This window comes from Anser cygnoides, chromosome 23, assembly GCF_040182565.1.
Source record: "Anser cygnoides isolate HZ-2024a breed goose chromosome 23, Taihu_goose_T2T_genome, whole genome shotgun sequence".
Classification (NCBI taxonomy): domain Eukaryota; kingdom Metazoa; phylum Chordata; class Aves; order Anseriformes; family Anatidae; genus Anser; species Anser cygnoides.
Genome location: NC_089895.1, coordinates 3,964,153 through 3,983,171, shown reverse-complemented (window position 1 = coordinate 3,983,171; position 19,019 = coordinate 3,964,153). Strand labels below are relative to the sequence as shown.

General features: G+C 38.0%; 1 protein-coding gene across 12 annotated transcripts in view; it reads left to right on the top strand.

Moving 5' to 3' along the window:
- Positions 1-19,019, top strand: part of KIF1B (kinesin family member 1B) — a 96,669-nt gene that overhangs the window by 30,162 nt on the left and 47,488 nt on the right. For 4 of the 12 annotated variants that reach the window (XM_048067731.2, XM_048067723.2, XM_048067724.2 and 1 more), the window contains 16 exons: positions 396-507; positions 1,229-1,306; positions 1,526-1,591; positions 2,325-2,342; positions 3,853-3,928; positions 4,230-4,308; positions 4,821-4,963; positions 6,133-6,174; positions 8,563-8,774; positions 9,855-9,934; positions 11,343-11,418; positions 14,485-14,564; positions 16,070-16,176; positions 16,441-16,524; positions 18,103-18,283; positions 18,927-18,999. In XM_048067731.2, coding sequence (XP_047923688.1) covers positions 396-507; positions 1,229-1,306; positions 1,526-1,591; positions 2,325-2,342; positions 3,853-3,928; positions 4,230-4,308; positions 4,821-4,963; positions 6,133-6,174; positions 8,563-8,774; positions 9,855-9,934; positions 11,343-11,418; positions 14,485-14,564; positions 16,070-16,176; positions 16,441-16,524; positions 18,103-18,283; positions 18,927-18,999 — 1,507 coding nt within the window. The remainder of the gene's footprint in view (positions 1-395; positions 508-1,228; positions 1,307-1,525; positions 1,592-2,324; positions 2,343-3,852; positions 3,929-4,229; positions 4,309-4,820; positions 4,964-6,132; positions 6,175-8,562; positions 8,775-9,854; positions 9,935-11,342; positions 11,419-14,484; positions 14,565-16,069; positions 16,177-16,440; positions 16,525-18,102; positions 18,284-18,926; positions 19,000-19,019) is intronic. The other 8 variants (XM_048067733.2, XM_048067729.2, XM_048067734.2 and 5 more) reach the window with 5 other exon arrangements.

Sequence of the window (19,019 nt, the reverse complement as noted above, 5' to 3'; positions counted from 1 at the left end):
GAAGTGGTCGTGTCTAAAGTTGGCATCCCCACTTTAGGTTCTGGTTCATTAGTAGTTATTGTCATATGGAAACTGTATGATCCATTTAGCAGTCTGTGAGAGAGACTGATGTAAATTTGCATTTTCTTATGTGTTAGTGTTGGGCAGATTAGTGACTGTACAGATTGAGCAAGCTCTGTTTAAATTGTGCTGAAAGTAGGAAGAGCTGAGCAGTGAAAAATCAGTGAAAAAATGTTCATGGTATTCAGTGTGGCTTGGTCTTGATAGGGCCAAACATCAACTCTACAGCCTCTTGGTCTCAATGCCCTGCAGGTGCATTGAATCCTGCAGGTTGTTTTACTTGGAGCATAGAGGCTACTGTTTCCTAAACATGTCTGTATCTGTTCCTCTTTCAGGACTGTGGCAGCTACCAACATGAATGAAACTAGTAGCCGTTCTCATGCCGTGTTTACAATTGTCTTTACTCAGAAGAAACATGATGCAGAAACTGATCTTTCCACGGAGAAGGTATTTTACAATTAAGTACCTTTGTGAGTGGTTTTCACAAAGCCTCCCTGCAGTGACCGATTCTTATTGGCAGTATGAAGAGACAATGGGAATTACATTTTTTCCACTGTTTTTTTAAGATGAACTTGCTGTATGCCTTGCTAGAACCTTTATATTTCTTACTGGATTTTGTTTGACTGTAATTCTAAAAACAACTAAATTTGGAATACACGCAGGAGGAGAATACGTGGGAAGAACTTAAACCTTAAGGCCTAGGTTCTATTGGGGGGGATGTATGAAATAAATTAATCTTCCCCAGTCACGTTCCCAGAACTTCCTGTGCTTTTGCTTGTCGGTGGGAAATTGGAAATTTTTGTCTTGTTAGTTCTCTGTGGGAACAGGGATGGGGATGAATATGACTTAAGGAATTTTTGGAATATACACGTTAAAAGGAGATATGCACTATTTATCATGGAACAGTTTTCTGGCCTTTTTTTTTTACTCTGAAATAGAGGCTTTGTGTGCAGAAGTAGCTGAAATATGGGTAATATTCATATTTCTCAATTTATTACTTTGGAAAGACAAAAAAAAAAGTTTGCATGTGAAAACTTGATTTGACTAGTTTTAAGCACACTATGATTTTTAGACTGAGTTTTTCTCATGCTACGGAATTCTTCAAAGTTCTGTTCTTACTGTAGTTCATTAAGAACTAATTCTAGTTGTTAATGTTTCCTGTCATCAGGTCAGCAAGATTAGCCTCGTGGATTTAGCTGGGAGTGAGCGAGCTGATTCAACTGGTGCCAAAGGAACCCGATTAAAGGTATCAGGCGGCTGATCTTTGGGTGGAGAAAGGGGAGTGGGTGCACAAGCAGCATAAGGATAAGAAAGAATTGCAACTATTTTTTCCATACTTATTATAAAAAAAGCGAAGACTTCTTTTTCCTCTAATGGAGGTTGTGATGTTTGGTTCTTTTAGTCTGCAGAGATTCATGGCTGAAAATTATGAATTACTGTATAATACTGGATTATGTTTTCCCAGGAAGGAGCAAATATAAACAAGTCTCTCACAACTCTGGGCAAAGTTATTTCAGCATTGGCAGAGGTGGTAAGTACGGCATTTACGTACCTGCAACAACCTTTCCGTAACTTGTAAAACTGAAACAATGAATACTATACAGTACAGCAGAGCCATTCACTGTTCTTGGCCTAGCATTCTCAGCAGAGTTAGCTGTGTGTATTTTGACAGATGAACTGTATCCTAAGAATTTCATGCAACCTACTAGAAACTTTATTTGTAGGTAGATTGAAGTATTTGTTTTAGTTGTCAAGAAGCCTTGCCAAAGGAGCCTACATTTATGTAAAGGGCGTGTTCACATAGCAAGCTTTTAGTTCTGCAGAGCTGCAGTAGTGTTTTTTATTAGAAAGAATAATTTTAGGAAACTAAGTGCAGACTTCTTGTTAAAATACTGAAGTGTCAAATGTTAGAAATATCAGTGTAATAACTTGATTATCACTGGCTTTTTTTTTTTTTTTGCAATGGCCAGACTTAATATTTTGAGTAGAGTAAGCATATGGTGATCCAAACATTATCTTCTAGATTTAGAAAAGTACTTTCAATTATTATTTAAAAAGTTAAGTAAATTAATAGTGCTTTTAAAAGGGTGTTGAGAACAGCTTGGGACAGGTTGAATGTAATTAAGTGCTTTTTAGTTATTTTTTTATGAAAACCATTCTAATTCATGGGGTTTCTCAAAAGAATATGGTCATTTATATATAAAGGTGGTATTAAAAAGCTTATCTTGTGTTTTACTCCTCTTCCTTTAATGCTTTCAACTTAGGATAACTGCACCAGCAAGGTATGACGGTCTGACTAGTAGTGGATGTTGTCTATTTTGACCAGCTGTGAGATTTTATTCTCTTGAGTTCTAAATCAAAGAGCAGGGATCTTTCATGACAGGTCTTTGGGAAATTCCTGTAATTAAAAAGTACAGTTATGAAATCTGAGAATTGTCAATACTAAAACTCAAAAAATATACTGCAGTTGGAGATAAATTCATGAAAAAATCACATTTGAGGATGTTGTGGAGATACTCTTTTCTCATATCCCTGCTCCTGATTTGGTGAATTAATTTTGCTCTAGGAAGCAAAATTAGAAATATTTGTTCTAGGAAGAAATACTTTCTTTGCTTTCATGCTTCTGCTCCCCATGCATTTTTCTTTACCTCACGTGGTAGGCTGCAGGCAATAGCCCCTTCTGGTTTTCTAAAATGACTTGAAAAATATTGCAGACGTCATCTGGTGCTTACCTGCCTTTCATAATTTCACTTGTCCGTTGTAAGGTTACTCGCCTTTGGCAAGGGACAATAGAATTGTTGCAAGACTAATACTCTGTTTTTATGTACTTCTTGACTGTTGAGAGGAGTCTTGCACAATTTATAATTAGGCCTTTTATTGCAAAGTCATATCCTTTGTTAAATGTTGTGTGGAATTAAAGTTTCGGCATCTCTCGAAGCGAGATGTTTGCCTTTTTAACTATTTCAGTAAGTAAACGGATGACCCAAGATTCACATTCTCTTATAGAGTTTTAGGAAGTTAGTGTTGTTTCTCTTAGACCAAACAAGGAAGCCAGGGAAAGTCTTTGCAATTAAATTTGGAGGGAATTCTGCCAAAGGTGCTGACAAGGTCTTCTTTCTTTGTCTGAAAGCTTGACATTACTGATTTGGGGACGAAGTACTTAAATGTTTGGGCACCTGTCTTGTGACCTTGTGATTTGTGAAAAAGTTTTAGGTTTTAAAACAAATATGCGCCCTCCTTTCTACTTCTAGTTACAGTTACTAAGCCTCTTCATCTTTTTTGTCAAGTTTCCTAATAACTGCTTACAGAAACACAGGAAGATGGGCTAGTTGTCCTCTCGTATGTGTACCTGTACCTCTGTAGCTGTGGAATTTCCTGTAATGGCCTTTAGACTACTCAAAAAAGTCATAATGTGTCTAGTAAAGGAAGAGTGAATAGTGAGTTTTTCCCTGAAAGTCAGATTTACTGTGTAAATTTTCTTGGAATGGTATTAGAACACAGTATTTAAATGCCATAAAGATCATCTTCGTCAACAGGAAAGCCTTTCTGAAGGCAGTGCTACAAAGGTATTATGTGGACTGCTTACCTGTTTAGATGTCTGAATATGTTCCAAGCTACCTGATATCAAACTCTGTAATCATTTTTCAGTTGAGGATGGGTGACCCCCCTGTTTTAGACAGTAAATGTGTATTCTTTCATAGTTCTTCTAATACTTATCCCATGCTGATGTTATAAAAGTTCATTTTCCATTCAGTGTTGATTGTTTTAATAGTGTGTTTTTTTCCTTTGCAGAGTAAAAAGAAGAAGAAGACAGACTTCATACCATACAGAGATTCTGTACTAACATGGCTTCTTCGAGAAAATCTAGGTATGGCTGATTTTACCTATGCCAATATAGAAAGAAATTCCCACTAAATTTTCTGAATGTTTTTAATCACTTAAATTTGTATTCAGTATGGGTTTAAATATTTTAAGTAGTCAAATCTGAGCCATATGTTTCACCCTTTGATAAAGTTGCAGCTCTGTTACTGTTTTATGATTTTTGTTTTCCTTAGTTATGCAGAATGTAGTTGAATTCTGTACTTTACTGAATATCACTATTTTCTATAGGTAATAATATCTAGATTGTGCAGTGCACAGCCATCTAAAACTTCACTTGTGCATTATAGGTGGTAACTCTCGAACTGCTATGGTTGCTGCTTTGAGTCCAGCGGATATAAACTATGATGAAACTTTGAGCACTTTAAGGTACAGTCTTTTCATCTGAGATGGATATGGGTAGACATTAGCTCTGCTGGACAAAGGCTATCCTTCAAATCTTCATACTTTGAGAAATTTGCAGGGAAGAAAAACTATAATGGCAAAAACTCAGTTACCCTGAAAGAGGAAAACTGATTTTTAGTATGGGAGTAGGGAACTAGGATCTTATTGCCTACTTTTAATTTGAAAAATCAGACTCATCTTCTCATGTTTGTATGTTGTTTTGCAGTGTGTTTGCTAGAATTAAGCATTTTAGTTGAGCTGAGGCTTCTAAGCACTGAATAAAGGGAAGAAAAAATCTATTATACACGTGATGCACCTTGCTAATGCATCTCGATTAGATCTTGGAGAGGTCTTGTCCTTTTTGGAGCAGTACCCTATGTTAAGTACGAATTATTCTGACATACAGTTACAAACTAAATGTCTTCTATGTTGCTGCATTCTTGTGTTGCATATGGGCAACTGTATGTTCATTGTAAGTTGTTTTTGACTGGTTCCAGGTATGCCGATCGTGCAAAACAGATTAAATGTAATGCTGTTATCAATGAAGATCCCAATGCCAAGCTGGTGCGTGAGCTGAAGGAGGAGGTGACAAGGCTTAAGGATCTGCTGCGAGCCCAGGGGCTGGGAGATATTATTGACAGTAAGTGGATTAAACAGACCTTGCCATCTTGGGGTTGGTCTCCTTTAAGGAGAAAGGAGAGCTGGGCCTGTGAGAGAAAGGAGTTTAAAAGATGGAAGTTGATGTAGGTGCTTACTTTAGATGTTGTTTTAGATCTTAGTTTTAGGAACGGTAGCTTCTTAGATCTTTAAACAACCCATCCTAGTATTGTCTGTAGAGTTGATAGGATACCTTCAGACTCTCACGGAAAAACATTGAGATGGATTTACCTATTGTTGCTGTGGAGGGGATTTTGCTGTAATAGAACTTCCACGTTCAAGAGTTGCCTTGGTGAGTTAAGAAAGGCATTTTGTGTGGCTGATGGTAAGAGGATAGTTGTGATACAGAAACTAATTTCATACTGAGAAAGCAAACACTTTCCTATTTCTTGAAGGTAAAGGGCATTAGTTGATACCTGGCTTCACTACAGTGCTTGTTCAGAAAGGAAAATGTGCCTAATTCCTGTTATACAGTGCCCTTAGTAACAAAGAATTTGTCATCTCAAAATCAGCTATGAAACAGCTGCATGTGAATAAAATAATGCATTATTTTGGGACAAGAGTTTGTTAGGTTAGCCGAGCTGTATTGTACTGATTTGCTTTGCCAGCAACCTCTTAAAGTACTAAAACAAACTTGTGCCTGAATTATTTCCTGGCACTCAATCCAAATAAGGCAAACAAACTACAATTTTAATTGCTACATTCTTTTACAATATGAACAGTGTTTTAATTCCTAGTGAAGGAGGTGCCCATAAAAATACACAATGTATTCTGGTGGATTTGAATAAGCTATAATTTGCTGCTTAAAAAGGAAAAAAGGTTGTGATTTTTGTTTAAAAAAAGAAACATTCACCAGTTCTTGGTTTGTTAGAGTTTAATGGCCTGTGAAGCAGAAGTCCTGACTTAAAGATGTGTAATATGTATGTTACCTGTCTATCTGTTGTCAAGAGATGGGGGCCAGAAGAAAATGAAATGCAGGTGTTTTCATGATTGGTGCAGTTCATGTTTTTTGGTTCTAAATCAAAACTGGAAAAGTTACTGAAATTGTGTATTGTCTCTTTGAAGTTAAAGTAGTATTTTCTTCCCTTCCTATGTCACTGGTGAATCTTCAACTATGATCCTTCTTGTATTTTCCCTGCCGCTTCCCTTCAGTTGATCCAATGGGAGATGAATACTCTGGAAGTGGAGGCAAATGTGTGTATTGTGTGGTTCTCTTCTTAACCTGCTTCCTCTGGGTCAGCTTTTAACTGAGCGTTGCATGCCAGCATTTCTCACAGGGAAATCCCAGACAGAACACTCGCTGTGGATATGTAATACAGTTTCTTGGATATCAGCTTAACCAGCTTAGACAAAGTTGAAAGTCATAAAAAAAAAAAAAGTTTAGAATGCAGGATATGTTCATAGCTTGCTTTCTGGCAGAATACAGAAGAGAGAATGGCGATTATTTAGCCAGTTTTCATCACAGCTAATACATTCGAGCTAGAAATATTTTGCTCAAATCTCTTTCAAGTTATTCAGCTGAAACCTCTCCTACTCACCTAGTTTCCTGACCTTTTAACTTTTCTTTTCCCCTTTGAAGTATCTATATTTAAATGTGTTGATTAACTCAATCTGAAATGATACCAGTTCCTGCTGGAGACTGAGATTTATTTTCTTTATATATAGTCTATTTAAACAAAGAAGTTACACATCTCGTAATGATGAAGGTCCCTTATTTGAGCTGAAATACCTGGTTGATGATGATTATCTTAACAGAGACAGAAATACTCAGCAAATATCATTTTGTTTTTGTTGTTCTGTTTGTGTTTATGGAAGGGAAATATGCATAGTCCATTGCAAGAGAAACATCTGATAGGCATTTTATATAAACTTTGGGTTGGCAGATTGTTTTAAACTCTTTCAGCCAGTCTTCACTATCACTCAAACAATATCAACTAGAAGAGATCTGTCTGAAATTTCCTAAAATCAAAGCTACTGGTCGTGTAAAGACTCATCCTGGCCTTGTCTGACTTTCTGATGCTGCTTCCAGCGTGTGCATATGTCATCGGTTAAAGCTGCAGCCTCCAGGAGAAGCGTGCATGGTGTTGAGGGTTTTGGTTCTCAGTGGTCACAGCAAGTGTGAAAGCTATTGCAAGTGCCACTTCTTTATCTCCAGGAGTGCATGTGTCTATTGGCCTTTTGAGACTTCATCCCCCTGCTCTGCCATGTCTGCTTTTCTCATCCCGATGGCGTTCCCTCTCCTTAACCTGCCTTTCTTTTGTTAACCTTCCACCCCTGCTCCCTTTATCTGCAGATGGTGGTTTTCAAACTGACTTGATGCAATCATCAGTTTCATGAGGCTGAAACGGAAACTTGAATGTGGAGTGAGCTGGGGTGTTAGGCTTACCCATGGCACTGTTGTTCAGGATAGGAGTACAGGAGATGTGGAAGGACACTGGCATTTATGCAATGTCTGTGTGAGCACCTCTCATTTTTCTAAGTGCAAAGCACTTGTTCAGAACGTGTGAGGTCTGATTTGACCTGCTTCTTTCTTAAGAGTAATTACTTGAAAGGATTTGTTTGAGCTAAAAATTAAAGCTATCAAAATTATTTAAACTGAGCAACCTGGTAGTCTGATATTTCCATGTTAGAAGTTACTTTTTGTGATTATTCTGAGGATATGGTTTACTGACATACCTGAGAAGCTAAGTTAGATCAAAATAACTTGCCTCTGGATGTTTGTTCTTAAATCATTCACGTGCCTCCTCTTTGTTTTCTGCCTTTAAAAGGGGCAGCTTTTAGGTTGCTGTTTTTTCGGGCTACGCAAGCTGCCATATTAACATTTTTTATTAAGTCCTGCTCTGTGTAAATGAAGACCACAAATGTTAAACCACCTTCTGAAGTACAAGAGCTGTAGGGGATACTTCACTGATCACGTATCCTAGATCTCCATTTTTGAGACGAGGAGGGTCGAGGGGAAGCACAACCAGGTTACTGTGAACTTGTGTTCTTTTCTCCCTGGTGTGGACTGACAGGTGGCTTGGGTACTCACTCTCCTGGGAGAATTTAGTGAGGGGGTAGCTTTTTGTCCTTGTGGTCATGGTGCTTCAGCAGCAGAACTGCTTCTATGATAAAGATTTACTTGATCATCCTTTTAGATTAAAGGAGTCAGGAAGAGAAAGTTTGTGCTGAGTTTAAGGGGTTGGTGTATATTCAGCCTTCAGCCCAGAATGTCACTAATCTCATCAGTAGCTGCTCCTGGTCTGAGCTTCATGGTGCTCAGCAGCTTAGTGTTTGTTTAGGAATAGGACAGTTTGTTTTTGGTGAGTGTAATTTATTTTTTAAAGATTTTTTGATCGGAACGATCCTTACTAATAATCCCCAGGGTCTGATTTGGGTTATCTTTGTCATGGATACTAATATTCAAGGACTTGTTTCAGAACTGCCATCTAAAAATTACGAAAATTGTTTTGTTGCTGCTTAAATGCTTTCCTCTTATACTGGTATTTCCTTCCTATCTTCCTCTTTCCTGTTCCTTCCCTCCTCCTGTTTTCCTTTTCCCTGTCTCTCTGCTTTCCCTCTGTCTGTGTGTCTTTCTCTCAGATCTGAAAGATTTTCAGAACAATAAACATAGATACTTGCTAGCCTCCGAGAATCAACGTCCTGGCAATTTTTCCACAGCCTCCATGGGGTCCCTCACTGCATCTCCATCCTCCTGCTCTCTCAGTAGTCAGGTGGGCTTAACATCTGTGTCCAGTATACAGGAAAGAATCATGTCAACACCTGGAGGAGAAGAGGCAATTGAACGGTTGAAGGTAGGTATTGCTGGAGATTAAGCAGGCTAATTTGGTCTTTTCCAAGGGTAAATACTGGCAAAGCTGGGAAAACTTGCCTTCAGCAGAGATATGTCCAGTATACTGCTGTTTCTGTAGGCAGTTGTCTGAAACCCCCTTGTACCCCTTTGAAAGTGGGTTTAACTGAGGTGCGCTAGAGATTGGGTTCGTGCAGAGCCTTTCCTGGTAGGATTGTATGGGTTTGATTGTAGCCTGGAGCTACAATGAAACTGTAAATGACAATCTTGATTTTTGTTTATAGGTTTTCTGAGACAGTGGCAATTATGGGAAATTTGATCTTAAGTAAAGACTTCAAGAGGCCTGGTCAATGCTAGTGTGGACTAGGTCTGACTAGCAAATGCAGTCAGCTTTCAGAAAGCCAAATTACCCCAAAGTTGAGAAAAGGAGGCAGAATAATCCTGCCACTGTTGTATTCACCCAGCCCCCACAGATTAAAATGTGAAGCACACAGAATAGCATGCTTTATCCAGACAATAGCAGCCTTGTCCCAATTCTGCATAGAACTGAACCGCATCAAAAGTGCATTACAGTGAAGTATTTCTTTATTTTACCAAAGCCCCCCATCTCTATGGGTGGATGAGTGGGGAAAGCTGGCTGTATTGAATCTGTGCTTCGTTCTCATGTCTTGTCCATGAGACAGTGCCACAGGGATTGCAATGGGCTGGAACACACGCTGCATTTCCCTTTCCTATTAGAAACTTGCTGTTACCATGGAAATAATGGTGTGGTCTCTGCAGTTCCCTGGTGTCCAGTTACTGAATGAAGTCTGTAAATTAGATTTTAAAGAAAAAAGCCATTTTTAGGTGGTTCAAATTGAAGTCTGATTGAGGTTAAATGTGAAGTCTTTTTTCTCAGCTCACCTTTGAGGATATTAACTCTAAAAAATTAAGGAAGACAACTTATTGATTTGAAGCACTGGGTACTTTTTGTACCCAAAATTCAATTGACAACTAGCACTGATAAAACCTTTAATTATTTTGTGTATTATGGAGGGAACTTTGTTGAGAAAACTGTAAAACAGCTTGTGGGATTTTTACACAGGAATCTGAGAAGATCATTGCAGAGCTGAATGAAACATGGGAAGAGAAGCTGAGGAAAACAGAGGCCATTAGGATGGAAAGGTCAGGAATTAGAAATGCTGTACATGTGGGTGGTTTCTGCTAAATAGACGTGCGGAAAATGGAGAATGTCGCTGTTCAAAAGCAATGGAACAGTGGAATAGGGCTTAGTGATAAATCTGCTGGCCTTTGTATTATGTGTAACGGTAGGGGCAATGCTGAGAGAAGGCCACATCCTTTCCAATGTTTCCTAGCATTAATGTTTAGAGTTGCAGTATGGATAACATCTAGAGCTGCTGCTATGGCTTCTGTTGTAAAGCAGCATGCACTTCTGGTCTCTTTCTTTCCCCTTCCACCTTTCTCTTACATTCCAAAAATTCTGGCCCTTAAGGTAAGCAGATAAGGTTAAGGTTTTTGTACTAGAGTATCTAAAATTGTGATACAACTCCAGCTTTCCAGCTGTGGTTTGACTTGAGTCTTAAAGCAATAAGCCATGCTTAAGAATTGTCAGAAGGTGGTTGGAACAAAACCAAGCATTGTTTGTTAGAATATCAAATGTTTATAAAATACATAAGGGTAACATCTTTGCCTGGAAACAATTTGAGCAGTCCCTAAAATTATGAGAGGTGTATGAAGGTGGATAGAGGATAATTATTCACGGACTAATATAAGAGCTAAGGGACATCAAGCAGAGCAGGTGGTAGATTTCAAACAAATAGGAAGTTCCCACAACAGATTGGTAAGCTGCAGAAATCTGCTGCATTATGCTGGTGATGCTAGGAGTTGAATTCAAAAAAAAGATGACAAACTAAAACAGAAAAACAGCACCGAAAACACTTGGAAAGCTATGTAAAAGAAATGTCACCCTCAGTTCTGGAATTTTCTTGGGAAGAAACTGGGAGACTGAGAGAATAAGGAAAAAAATAGTTTGCTATGTTCTTATTCTTCTCTGTTGGAGTCACTGTTTGCTTTGTCAAAGTCAAGAGTACTGTATTACATGAGTGGTTTGTCTGACCCAATAAAATCCCTTTTATGTCTTAAGGAGAGAATACTTCTTACATTAGATCAGGAATAGCCAGCTAAATCTTTGTAAATTAATGAATAATGGTAGCTCTATTTAAATTAAATATTTAAATTTAGAACAGATTTGTACATTCATTTCCACCTTAAGGAAGGTCAGTGTCCTAAAATGTACTTACCTTGTGATACTTTATTGCACTAAATACTGTCAAACATCTGTACTTTTTTTTTTTTTTGCTGTTCCTGTTCTGCAGGCCTAGAAACTCTGGGGCTAAAGTTTAGAAATGTGCCCTATTGTGTTATAAGGTGGCAACAGTTCTTGTTGTGTGGTCCATGGGTGGGCTGGTTGAAAGTCTAATGTATTTCATAGTGAAAATGAAAACTTAAGTTGTCTAAGAATTGCATCTTTTGAAGCCTAAGATATGGTAAATGACTTGTTTTACCCTCTCAGGGAGGCATTGTTGGCAGAAATGGGAGTTGCCATTCGTGAAGATGGAGGAACGCTGGGAGTCTTCTCACCTAAAAAGGTAGAGAAAATTAATAATTTTTGAATCATGTCTGTCAATGGCAGATCAACTTGCAGGGAGAGGATGACGAAAGAACTGCCATTCACACAAGGGTTTGTGTCCATGTAAGGTACAGGAGAATGTAAGTGAGGCTTGGACACTTTGCAGAATAAGTTCCTTTTACAATACCTCCTTGGAAATACCTTTATTAGAACACTCTACATCTGAGGATTATTTTGCTCATAGCAATGAAGTTGGGTGCTGTTTGTTGTGCGAAATGACATGACACAGTGCTTCTAGGGAGCTGTGTAAAGCATATTGCCTGCCATAGCTTCCGTTGGTCATTAAGGTAGGGAAGCCTGTGCTAGCCTGATGTGCCAATGAAATAGGAGCAGTATGAAAAGTTCATGGGGAGATTTCTGATATCCCCAAATGGTTGAACTCTGTGCCTTCCTTTAGGAAAATCTGTGCTGCCGGTGGAAGTGTTTGTAGCTCCTTGTGTGTCTGTTGAATCAATAGCAACTCAGAAATGCTGCCTCTTACATCATTGCTGTTTACTGGGTGTGACTTTGATGTACTCTGGCTACTCATCTCTGAGATACATAGAAGAGTTCAAAGTCTTGTTTAGATGCCCTTTCTTGAAATTTTCCAAGGTGGAAAAAGGTTAACAAGAAAAGGGATTGTAATCTAACAAGCCAACCACTGAACACAGTGGGGGCCGGGGAAAGAATATTTCTTTCAATACATGTCAATAGTTCTATTTTCTGGAAATGAAAAGAAGCAGAGCTGTGCAGAAAGAGGGCATAAATCAATGCTATAAATATAAAATGATCTACTTAAAGAAGCTATCTATGCAGCTAATGCAGAATTAATGAAGTGTAAGGAAAGGAATGCACTTCATTGTACCTCATATCTTTGAACAGGTAGCATAGGCTAATATTTTAGTGTGAGCATTGCATATGCAAGTCTAATAAATTTGATCAGAGGGTGAATGGGGCCCTGTCTGCAGGCATAGGACAGCAGAGTTGGTTTAAATGTTTTATCTTTATGTTAAAGGAGTGCTAGTGTGTTATGTCTGGAGTAGGTAGAGCTCTGGTTAGCTTTTGGTATCTAGTCTAGAAGCATCTAAGGTTTGTAAAGGTGCTAAATCGCTGAGTGTTCTTTACGTTTCCTTCTCTTATGTTATGGATCCTAATCTCCTTTTAGATTTTCCCTCAGAGGCCATCAACTCTTTTTGATGACTCTTTTGATGCATTTTCAGCTGATCAGGTTTGTGTATAAATGCCATCTGAGTTAAGTAGTTGCTTTGGTAATAGATAGTGTTCATTTTTACCCATAAAGGATTTATTAGAAGTAAAACTTCTGACCTGGTCCTTGCTGCTTCTGTTCCTTGCTGTCCTTGCAGATCTCTCATTAGTTCTCCTCTTAGTATTGTGGCTGCTGTTGTGAAATTGTGGTAGATAGAAAATTTTGAAGTTCTTAATAAAGATTTAATGCTTCTGAGGTACCAGTATAGATATAATCATATGCTACTAGGACAGCACTGTGGTTTTACCAGCTGAGCTATAAATTGAACTCTCTAAGGTAAATTTTGCACACTTCACAAATTAAAAGGTATTACATTGTGCAACCATTATTGAGTCTACTGGTTGTGCTTTTGACGACAGGAAACTACTTCAAATGCATTGTGGAAATTTAATTACTTATATTCTCATCAAAGAAGAGAGCAGGGAAAATTCTTCAGTTCATGCTTGAGGAATGCTGTACAGGAGAATGTTGAAGACCATTGTCCTTGGGTAAATAGCAGATCTCAGAAGGAGTGAATAGCAGGTTTAGCCAGCATCATCTTTCAAATGGTTGAACTTTATTTTTTTACAAAGCCTTCTGTTGCCTGTGACAGACACATTCAGACCTAGAGCGTAGTATATAAAGTGATCTCACATATCTGTATAGGGTACAGCTTGAATTTCAGAGTGTCAAGTAGTACAGTCATAGTGTTGATATAGCAGTTGAGTATGTCTGGGATTTGGTTTCTCAAGTTTCCTCGTGATTCAAGAAGTTCATACAGCTCTGAATGTCTATTTTAATGCTGTGAACAGGGTTGATAGCATGGCATATCTTTGGCTACAGTTCTAGGAGCCCTCATGAATTTTAGGGGTTGAAAAACGTCTTTTAGCCCCTTGTTTCTGTCTTTCTAGTTAGTCTTCCATTGGGCCATAAGCAATCAGACTTCTTAATTCAAAGGGAAGTTTCATTGTGAACAGACAGTTTATGGAAGCTCTAAAATTACTAAGTGCTATTAACATTTCTATTAAGTAAACTTTTTTGCAGCTACAATGAATTGAAGAACACAGTGTTTTCAATGAATCTTAACCAAACTTATTTCCTTTTGTTTAGTTTCTCTAAATGAGAGTAACAGAATGAAGGGAGACTTACTAACACTTTTGTCATCATCTTCCATTGTTTAACCATTTTTGCTTTTCTTTTGTGCTTGTGCTTACTGCTATCTTACTGGCTAGATTTTCACACCAAGGCCATGTGACTTGTTTGCTGATTCCAATGGGGTTTTTTCACCAAAGAAGGTTGGTTTAGTAACTGTAGTGAACTTAAATTTAGAAGCACTTTAGATGAAGAGCTTTTTAGTTGTTTGTATCAGAAAATGATGGTAGTTCTAGATTTTCCTTTGACTTTAATGGATGCTTTGCCAAAACAACTTCCAAGGAAAGCCAAAGTTGATTCCACATCAGTTTCAAAGTTTTAATTAAGCACCCTTTTCTTGTGTTGGCCATCCCATATCAAAGTTTACAGAGACTTTCTGAGGAATCATTTTTTTTAAATTGAAGCCGTTAACTATTCCCCCTCTTTGCTTTATTGTCTGAAATATCAACTAATCTGAGCTGTATTTCTGCTGTTAACTTCGTGATGCTCTTCAGTACTGCAGGAGGTTATATTTAAAAAGATGGATTATGGAATAACCTGGATATACGTAGCTAAACTGGATTAATCTGCACTCTCCACAATTGTGGGAAGAAGCATGGAAGTAGGTCCTCCATTCTTAATTAACATTTCTTTTTTTTTTTGTTTCAGACTCCTCATCTTGTAAACCTTAATGAAGATCCACTCATGTCTGAATGTCTGCTCTACTACATCAAAGATGGTATTACTAGGTGAGGGTTGGTAGTCATATGCTGATGTCTGGTTCTTTGCTTGCTTAAGTTCCTATGCTGGAGACACCTTGAGCTTAAATAATAAGTATTCCTTGAGTTACTCAACTTTTGTGTATAAAGAAAGCATGACATTTGCTGTAGGTGCAAAAGTACACAAATTGATTTCCCTTTACAGTTTACTTTGTGCTTTAGAAGTAATTTTTGCAGTCGCTCTGCTTTATAAGATGTTTATTACTGCACTGGGCAGTACAAGAAAGCAGAATATCCCTTTTTAAATATAGGGAAACAGAAGAAATGAAACACTAGAAATGCGATTTTGATGATCTGAGGATTGAAAACCACAGTATTTGATAAAAGGAAATGGAGTAGGGCTGAGCTTTCACTTCATGTAAACAAACTGTTATCCATGCCTCTTCTGCTGTCTTCTTGGATGTAATGCCTTCTTGTCTTTGTGATACGCTTCTATAGCCAGTCACATGGTGTTCTTGGCTGACAGTGTAAATGCACGATTAATGTAGTTCTGAATTCACATGCATGAGCCTAAATTTAATTGCCAAAATTGGAACTTAAAACAGACTATATTCTAAAACTTGTTGTCAAGATTCTTGGGAGAAGAGAGGCTGGTTTGCTTAACTCTGGTGCATTAAGCACTATTTGGCTGCTTGGTTTCTATATTCCTGGGGTACAAATGGAGGACAGTACACAGGTGCTGTTGTACTACTCCAGCTTGTATTGGACCTAATGAAAAGAGTATGAAACTTATAGAGAATTCACCACGGAGCGATGACAATAGCTTAGGGCTTAAGAAATCATGATAAATTTTGAGTCTAGCCAGCTGGCAGTAGAAATACTTAGAGTAATAAGCAAAGCAACAAGTTCATAAACATTAGGATTGAAAATTAAGTTGTCCATTTTTATGAAGAGCAAATATGTAGAATTGCTCAAATATTTCAGTTTGGAATGGACATGAATCTTCATGCTTCTGGGATACAGCCAACCTCCTCTTGTTGTCTGGAAGCTACATGAAACTGCTTGTGGTATCAAATTATTCAGCAAGAGCCTACTGAGCCATTTTTGCTTTTTTGTTGAAGTGCAGATGGTAATTATTGGAAGGGATAATTCTGGCTGAAATGGACCACTGGAAGTTCCTGTCCCTTTGTTCTCCTCTGCTTCACTTTGTAGCAAGAGGGGGACTACACAGGGAAGGAAATACCTCAAATTCAGACATTTTTAATGTTTCAATTCTCTCTTCAGATTGTATGTTTTCAGAGAGAGAACATTTTACTTTTCTCAAGCTATTTTCCTTCTCTATTTCCTTTTCTCAAGCTATTTTCCTTCAATTTCCAGTAAATCTGTTATGTCCTGTACAACCCAGAGTTAAGCACTACAAACCTTTCACTTGAAGGATAGCTGTAGTGTCTTACAGAGTTGTAGAAAGTGTCTGACTTGCTCTTGAAATGTTTTCTATTGTTGAATTTTCTGGAATTGTTTTCTCTTGGACTCAGGGTTGGCCAAGCTGATGCTGAGCGAAGGCAGGATATTGTTTTGAGTGGGGCTCATATCAAAGAAGAGCACTGTATCTTCCGGAGCGAGAGGAACAACAATGGTGAAGGTAAAAATCTACTTCCCCTAGTAAAGTGTTGGAAATACAGAAAAACTAGAAAATAACTAGTAATAATTGGCACCTGCAATATTAAGATGCCAGTAGTGTTGATTCTCTGGTGGGGTTTTATTAACCATTGTAGTGTGAAGAAGTGATTCACTTTTATCTTGTTAGGGTGTTAGTAGGCAGACAGCCAGAAAATGAGGGTCTGCACACTTAGCTGTTTCTACATAGTGCTCTCTAAAGTATCATCTGTTGTTGTTTTCTTTGTAGTTATTGTTACTCTGGAGCCTTGTGAACGATCAGAAACCTATGTTAATGGCAAGAGGGTTGTGCAGCCTGTGCAGTTGCGCTCAGGTAAGAAATGTTGGAACAGATGTTTTTTTCAGACTGTCTAAGAATTGTTCTTTTGTGACACTTGAATAACTGTTTGAAAGTGCTGGGTGCTGTTAAAGGGCAGGAGTATTACCTTCTTGGAGTGCAGCTTTTAAACAAGTTGGTAGCATTTTTCTCTTATCAGCAGGTTTTTTTTCATTCTTTGCTGCATTAGCTGTAAGTGTACTTAAATATTCACTGCCACGCAGCATCCTCCTTGTCCTTTTGCTTACCCTGATATTATTCTAGTACATTCTTGCCCAAGCCTATTGCCCTTGGCAGTCTCAGTGAGACAGAGCAGACAGACTGCCAGCTGCTGATGGAAAATTCCCAGCTTCCTGGCAAAGCTAAGATATGACCCTCTGCAGGAGTACAACAGCTTCTCTTTTCTCTCATTAGGTTTCCCACTCAGTCCCCTACATTCCTTTAGAAAGGCGTGTGGGGAAAGAATTAGAGGGGAGGGAGTGAGTTCTCTAAATTACGCTTTTTAACCCATCTTTTTCAAGACACGATGCTTTCTTTGTCCTTCCTCATTTTCCTCTGGTTTAAAACAAAAACAAAACCACCTCAGAATTATTTGCACCAAGTTATAAGTCAGTATTTGCATGGAATCAAGCGTACTGACTTCAGTACAAGCCTGAACAATGAAGGGCAAATGTTTTGTTGTTCTGACAGCATATGGCTCATACTGAAAACCATGACTCTATCCTTTAGTAATTACTTTCTTCAAAAAAAAAAAGTAGATATTTGCCTTCTGCATCTAGACAATTGAGTTACCTGGAGAATTTAGATATGGCCTTGACATCTTGAAATGCCTGTGTTCTAGTAATATATTCATAAGCGCAGTTTTGGTTACTCTGGAGATCTACTTACTGGAATATATTTTTTTATTTTAACTACATTAATATGTTCTCTGGGAGAGCAGAGGAATTTCACTGTCTTCTATCAAGCACATGTCTCAGGCTCTTTGGACATCTGATATCTCTAGGATTTAGCTGAAAGATTTATGATATTACATTTCTACAGCTCTTCCCACATTATTTAAAAGAAACTAAAATCCTTCTATAAATATTACTGATGAGGGTACAAATTAAATCAATACATGGAAACCACATTTTAAAGAAAAGTAAGCACCATGCATTCCATTCTTTGAAGTTAGACTTTTTCCAGGCTGAAATTTCTGCTAAATTGGCCTTTGCCCATGTTTTAGTGCTGTCAATAAAGATGAGGAATGGGACTTAGCGAATGTTTTATCTGCTGCAACAGCTGGTCAGTCTCCAAGTCCATCCTTTAATTTTTGATAAATTTTTCCAGAATGTTTGATTGGATCTCTGAGGGTGATGCCATCCTCTGTGAGCACTGCTTCTTATCACCAGTAGCCTTTTCTGTACAAACCAGACATTCTTTTCTTCCTTGTCACCTACTAATTTGAATGTATACTAAAATCCTCATTGAGCAATCTTTTCCGCTGCTACGCGAGGATAAATGGGATGAATCATTCAGTGATGTTTTTAATTGCCTTGGAATCCTGAAAGAATTAACTTGTGTTGCTATTTTTAGGAAATCGTATCATCATGGGTAAGAACCATGTCTTCCGATTCAACCATCCAGAGCAAGCACGAGCAGAAAGAGAGAAAACACCATCAGCTGAGACTCCCTCTGAGCCAGTTGACTGGACTTTTGCTCAGAGGGAGCTTCTGGAGAAGCAGGGCATTGACATGAAGCAGGAGATGGAGAAAAGGTAATGAAAGAACTCAGAATTTCTTCTTGCAACAAGAAAGATACAGCTGTAGGCTATGAGTTGTGTCAGTGCAAAACCTAAAGCTAATGTCTGTTGTATATATGGAAGACTTTTAAATGAACCTTCCAAAAATAAACAGAGTTCAAGTACCCTTCTTCTTCCAACATATTCCAGTGCTCGTTCAGACTTTTAGTGTCACCGCTACCTCTAGTGAAAGTTAAGAAAACTTCCTCAATTTTACTTCAGTGCTGTAGCTCCTTAAAAGAAAAAAAAAAAAGTTAAGCACCTGCCATTAATTCCCTAGACCAGATTTTGGTGAAGGACTGCACTGTAACTTTTAGGTAGCTTCACTTATGTAGTACCATAATAGACATCTCCCGTGTAACAAATGAAATGCACTGAATTGATAGTATGCGCTGAATTGATAGATCCCAGTAAATTGTACTTTTTTATTTTAATTTTTTTTAGGTTAAAGGAGTTAAAAAACAAACAAACAAAAAACAGTAACTTTATAACAAGTAATTCTTTTTAAATTGAAAGACTTCTACTCTTGTCATTGTAATTTAGTGGATTTTGTGTTTAGATCAACACCAACGTGAAACTAAAATCATCTGTCTATTTCTGTTCTTCTGTCTGTCTTCAGATTACAAGAAATGGAGATCTTGTATAAGAAGGAAAAAGAGGAAGCAGATCTCTTGTTGGAGCAGCAAAGGCTGGTATGTGTCCTTACTTCAGA